The sequence below is a fragment of the Balaenoptera physalus genome (assembly GCF_965194825.1).
Source record: "Balaenoptera physalus genome assembly, chromosome: 9".
Classification (NCBI taxonomy): domain Eukaryota; kingdom Metazoa; phylum Chordata; class Mammalia; order Artiodactyla; family Balaenopteridae; genus Balaenoptera; species Balaenoptera physalus.
Genome location: NC_138888.1, coordinates 29,227,410 through 29,233,652, shown reverse-complemented (window position 1 = coordinate 29,233,652; position 6,243 = coordinate 29,227,410). Strand labels below are relative to the sequence as shown.

Here is a 6,243-nt window from a genome sequence, read left to right as displayed (position 1 = left end):
GGGACCAGTTAATATAAGGATTCATTTATTCATTTTATTCATACATTCACTTAACAAATATGGTTTGACTGGTAGGGGGATATAGTGAACAAGGTAATGGGTTCTCTGTCCTTAAGGACCTTCCTGCCCTGTGGGAGATCCAGGTGGGCCCTAAGATTACAGTGCACTGTGCTGTCGAGTGCACACGGGAGGGACTCAAAGGGCTCAGATTTTAGCTACTCTGAAGACAGCACAGTAGAAGCCATTGGAATCTCCACCATGGTTCCAGGAAATATGATCAAATATATCTTGGAGAAATCTGACGCAGACTTCTGATTCCTATGGCCCTGAGGAGTCGTGTGGGAAATGTAATTCTCCCACAGCTATGACCACTGCCCCCCACCCCGCCTCGCCTCAAAGTAATCCTCTCTGGATCATTCACAGATGATCCAGTGGGAAGAGCTAACCCTGAAGCGGTGTTAGCCTCATGGCCATTCACTCCAGTGGGGCAAATGGAAATACTGGTGGTGCTAAAGCCGACTGCCTGAGTTTGGATTCTGGCTACACCTCTTCCTAGCACCATGACCTTGGACCAGTTACTTAACTTCTCTGACTCAGTTTCCTTGGCTGTGAAATGGGCATAATGGAGTGACTGTGCCCATTACGTGAGTAAAGTGCTGCACTAGTAAGGCCTGACCCTTAGTAAACACTCAATAAACTCTAGCCTCCTGAGAAAACATAAAGGGTTTCACATAAGAAAAAGACCTTTGTTATCATTCCAATTCAGTTGCTTTAAGCAGACATAATAGAACAGTAAAGGGAAATAAGATGTAAAGGGATGCAGCGTATGGAACAGTGGTGGAGAATAACCACTTCAGTCATGTTAATTTCATCTCTCAGCTCTGCTAGAGGAAACGTCATAACCAGGCTGAAACCCTTTGCTTTGTTCCCCATCATTTTTAGAGAAAGGAGGAAGCTAGGGCCATCAGACCTCTTCATGTCTCTTCTGACCATGCTGGATTGTTTGACGTCACAGACAGGATGTACAGCAGTGAAGGATACAGACTCTGCAGCCAGATGCTTTGACCCAAACCCTAACTCTGCCACGAACTACCTGTATGATGTAAGACTACTTCCTCCTCCTCGGTCCACCTCACCTTCTTCATCTGTGATATTGGGATAACAATAATATCTCCCTTAGTGGGATAACAATGATATCTCCCTTAGACTTTTCATGTTTGAGAAATTAAATATGTAGTATACGAAAGCCTCTTAGAACAGTGGTCAGCGATATTAGTGCTGTATAAATGATAGTTATTATAAAATGTGTCATTAGTAAAGAACAATGCAAGGGATTGCTCAAAAGCAAAGAAGTATCATATACTGAGTCAAGACAAGTTTGACAAGAATTGTGTCCTGTCAAAGTTGGTGGTCATGAGGCAGTTAGCTCTAGGAAGACAAGAGCTGGATTTTGTCCCTGCTCTATTTGCTAAAAAAAAAAAGAATGAATAAAGGCATAAAGCACTGAACTACCTTGAGAGCATAATAAAGAGGAAAGCACACTTGATTTGGAAGTGAAACCCTACCTGTGAGGGGTGGTTTGCCTCATTTTAATTTGAGTAAGTGATTCACCTGCCAAGCACTCAGTTTCTACATCTTTAAAATAGGGAGGTCAATGAAAGAATTTCCAAGGTGCATTCCAAATCCAAAATTCCATACTGGTTAGTTATCCTTTGAAATGTTACAAAAGATGTATAGAAGTCTTTTTACATACCTAGCATATTTCCAAAACGGATTATCAAGTTTGAAGATAACGTCATTTGTTGGTGTTTTCTGAGTCATAATGCAAGAATCTGAACCATGAACAAATCTTTAAATCCATGAAAATGGATTATCTTTCGCATACATGTTAACTTTTAAAGCTCTTGGATTGTAACAATAACACTGATAAGGACATTTTTGCATTCATCTTAAACACATTTTTCAGAGATTCTAAGAATAAAACATAATCCATTGGCATCTAATGTTAATTTATCATTAACACATAGAGAATGAAAGCAGAACTCTTACTGAGGTTAGCTTAGCAAGTCTCAACTAAAGCTGATTTAGTTGAGCTTTTAAGACATGAGCGTGGAAAGCATCAATCCAAAGGATGTGGGGAAACTAGCACCGGGAATGCCTTTCTTCAGATTGTGTTCCTTGAAGCTGGGTTCCCCAGAGCTGCCTCAGTCATGACTGAGGGTTGGAAAGGAGCTTCAAGAGACATCAGCTGAGGACTGGCTGCCTTCATTGGTTTTATAAATTGGGTAATGGCATAAAGATTTCATTTGGGGAAAGAAAAGATTCTGTTATGGAAAAAAAAAGGTGGGAGCATAATTTTGTTTGTTTGTTTGTTCTTAAATATTTATTTATTTATTTTGGCTGTGTCATGCCTTAATTTGTGGCGCGAGGAATCTTCATTGCCACCTGCGAGATCTTTGTTGAGGTATGTGGGATCTTTTTTTTTTTTTAGTTGCAGCATGTGGGATCTAGTTCCCTGACCACGGATTGAACTCAGGGGGCCGCCTATAATGGGAGCGCAGAATCTTAACCACTGGACCACCAGGGAGGGAAGTCCCTAGGAGCATGATTTGAATTAGAAAGTATGGATTAAGAACATGGGCTTTGGATCAAAGAAAGTTTGAATTTTGTCTCTGCTACTTTTTAGCTAAGTGATCTTGGGCCGTTTGTTTAATCTCTTTTAAGCCATACTTTGCACATTTAATAAGCTTTCTTACTTCATAGGGTGACTATGAGGGTTTAAAGAGCTAACACATGTAAAGCGCTTGACCCATAACTTCGAGAACACAGTAAGCACTCAATAAACGGTGCTACACTTACTATCCTAAATGAATGATAGGGTGGATCATTCTGCCTTCCCCTTTTGTGACCTTCTTACGCTCCTCTTGAAATGTCTCAGAGGCATAGAAAACACTATTTAAGCTTTCTGCCATCAAAATTTGGGTCCAAACCTCCATGTTTTAAGTAAGCCCTAGAAAACCTATGGCTGTTTTTCCAAGATCTATTCATGGTTTAATGTGGGCACAAAGGTTCACTTTGTAAGACTGTCTAAGTAGGTTAAAAATAAAATGTGCAGAAATGTGTGGAACTTCAACGATAGAATATAAGAAAAATGGATTATTCTTAGCTGGGAACAAAGGCATTCTAGTATATAAATGTATATGCAGATGCATAGAAAAGATCTGGAAAGGATAGACACTAACACAGTTAACAAGTTACCTCTGGAGAAGGGAGGAGGAGGGATTTACCTGGATATTATCTTAGTGTTTTACACATTTATTTACATATTAGCTGTGTAAATAAAGATCCCAAACAAACAAACGAAAAGCAAAACCTAAAGCAAAGTCATGGTACAAACTGAAAAGAACTTTCAGAAAAGAGAACGTATGGACAAGAATCAAGGACTTTATTATTAGGGCCATCCATGACTTGACACAAAGTCATATTCTGCTTAGTTCCATCCTTGAAGAGTAAGGACAGCAGGAGGGGGGATTTCTGATCCTATCTCCAGCAAGTGATAGACCCAGGTTCAAAGGCAGATGAAGCTGCCAGCCAGATATCTTGGTGTAAAGTTCTTTCTGCAAGTACTCAGATTAGACATCAGTACCCTGGTTAGTTCTTTGTCAAACCCAAGGTCTACAGAGGCACCAACTGAAGGCTATTGGTAAATCATGCTCTTAAGCAAAAAAGAAACTAGACAGTAAATTAATATTGTTATTAGTACATTTCAATAGCAAAGAAAATAAGAGAAAACCTAAAAAAATCAACTTGAGTCTCCTCTAGTGGGAGACCTTGCCTGCTGCTGGGGCTCCAGGAGCAGCGGCCAGGGCAGCGTGGGTTTTGCTTTGGTTTTAATGCATATGTTTTGGCCCTTGGACTTTAGGGAAGATTTTGCTTTACTGATGAGAATTCAGTCACAGGCGTGTGGGAACCTGTGTTAGCCCTCTGGCCTGGCCTGACACGCTGTTCCCAGCCCTGCCTTCCCAGCTTGCCCACTTGGTGTAGGAGGTAGTCCAGCCCAGTGTATAATTCACTGTGTGCTGCTGCTGGTTTAAGTGAAGGGCTAATGTTTCAGGAGCAGCACAGGAAAGACCTGAATGAAGGGACAGAAGAATGAATGAAGAGAGCCATTTTGATGGAATTGCCCCAGGGTATTAAATAAGCTGGGCAGCTGGGGACTGAGGGAAGCTTCTGTTGCTAAAGAAACTCTCCATAAGAGCGTCGGTCATCAGTTGCTTAACAATCATTCATTTCTTACCTCCCACTTGTGTATAAATTTGCAGATTTACGCAGACCACCAGTGGGACCATTACAATGAACTGAGTTTATTGTGAAACACACAAAAAAGAACCTCCCCCCCCTTTATTTATTTAATTTTTTGCTCATTTACAAGCAATGTAACATTAACTCTCTGAATAGAACAAGGAATTTAAGAAATAAAAGTATACAGCAACATAACCCCATATTATCACTTGAATTCAGACTGCCCACAAAAAAGAAAGGCAGTTGTACCAAGTAAAATTGAGGCATCCTTGAAATAGAGGATTTAAAATGCTAGATTCCATCATTTCTGTAAAAGGTCATTCTAGTTCTTTGCTATTTTTACCATAGATAGAGACTCAGCAAGTTATTGGCTGGACGGATTTGGAAAGCTAGAAGCTGCTGCTTCTGAGGCAGGAAGACGATAATGCAGCACTTGACACTGAGTGAATGAAAGGTGTGGGAAAAGTTGAAGCCTTCAAAGCTAACAGAAAGCAAGAGTGCGCTACTGAATTAGTCCCTGACTAAATTGCTAGCCATAACTCTACCCAGGCCGATTCTCTTTGAAACTGCTTGTAATCTTGTGGCTTTGATTCAGAAATTCCCATTCCCAGCTCTAAACCTTCCTTAAGACATCTCAGCCCAACCCCCTCCTCCCAAAGCAACTCTTCCGGGCCCCCACCCACAAATTTGTGTCAAGGCAGGTATATTTCCTAGCTGGACCACTGCGACCCGACACGCGGCTTCCATTCAGGGCTCTGCAACTGAACCTTAGGCTTACCTCAGGCAAGCAATCAAAGGCATTTCAGACAAGAGCAGAAAACAAAAGAAACAGACAAAACCTGTCCTTACCCGCTTCTTAAAAAATTGGAAGGCTGAGCATTTCTTGACTGGGAATCCATTCATGTCTTTGTTTACCATTTTCCACAGTGGGGAGTTCACAGTTGTAGATCCAGGTGGCACCTTCCTGGTCAGTGCATCTGGTTCCCGGTGTGCCTCCTGGAGATAGTTAACGAAGACCGAGCGGGATGGAGAATCTCGCAGGGCTCAGGTTTTCACTCACACATTCTGCAGCACTGGCTACTGCAGCAACCTCTCCCCGCTCTCAGTTGTCACCGGCAGTGGCTCTTCTCTTTCCATCATTGCTCCGAAACGCAGGCATCACCGCTACAGGACCCCGGGATGCAGCGGATCCCGGGGAGAGGCTCCTGCTGCCGCGGAGCCGGAGAAGGGCACCCCCTGCGCGGCCCCAGCTACCTGGCCGCTCTGCGCCGGGTGCACTGGGCGAGTCGCTCTGCTCCAGGTGATGCGCTTCTGGAGGCTGCTGGAGAGGAGAGCTGTTTTTGATTGTGCAAGTTCCAGTGGGAGCTGTAGTTAAGCAGCTGAGAGCAGGAGTAAGAAAGACCAGAAGCCAGAGGGAGGGAGGGAGAGCCGCGCCACAAAAGCAGAGGGAGAGAGAAAGCAGGGCTGGAAGACGCAGCAATTCACGAATATCTGAGCAGCGGATGGAGAGAAGGCACCAGCGCAGGAAGCCCTGAAAAGCAGTTGACTCCCCTTGGGAGGGTTACTTTAATAGCTTTTTTTCTTTTCTTTTTGTTGTTAGGACCATTTAAATCAAACTTTCATATAAAATGCAGAACGTTTTTATTTTATGCTCACTGAAAGTCTGTTCATATGTATTCCTGGGAAAAAAAGGCTCTCAATGGAAACGTAATCAAATTTATTCCTGATCTGTCCAAATGTGGAGAAAAATGAAATAAAGTGCAAGTGTACACATAACAATGGATGATCTCTCATTCTGTAGGACCTTTCTAGTGTCCTCTTCCTTCTTGTCATAATACAGTGGGCAACCGTGAACGTAATTGTGTGCGTGTGTGTTTTCCACTGAAGGAGTCTGCTTAAAAAGAACACAATGGGCATATATCCAAAGTGTTTTATGCAAAA

At 42.6% G+C, this 6,243-nt stretch overlaps 1 protein-coding gene across 1 annotated transcript in view; it reads right to left on the bottom strand.

The window, feature by feature from the left end:
* SGK1 (serum/glucocorticoid regulated kinase 1) overlaps positions 1-5,604 on the bottom strand; it is a 110,299-nt gene extending 104,695 nt beyond the window's left edge. Inside the window, exon 1 of the mRNA XM_082474716.1 lies at positions 5,152-5,604. Coding sequence (XP_082330842.1) covers positions 5,152-5,220 — 69 coding nt within the window. The 5' untranslated portion in view covers positions 5,221-5,604. The remainder of the gene's footprint in view (positions 1-5,151) is intronic.
* Positions 5,605-6,243: the final 639 nt, after the last annotated feature.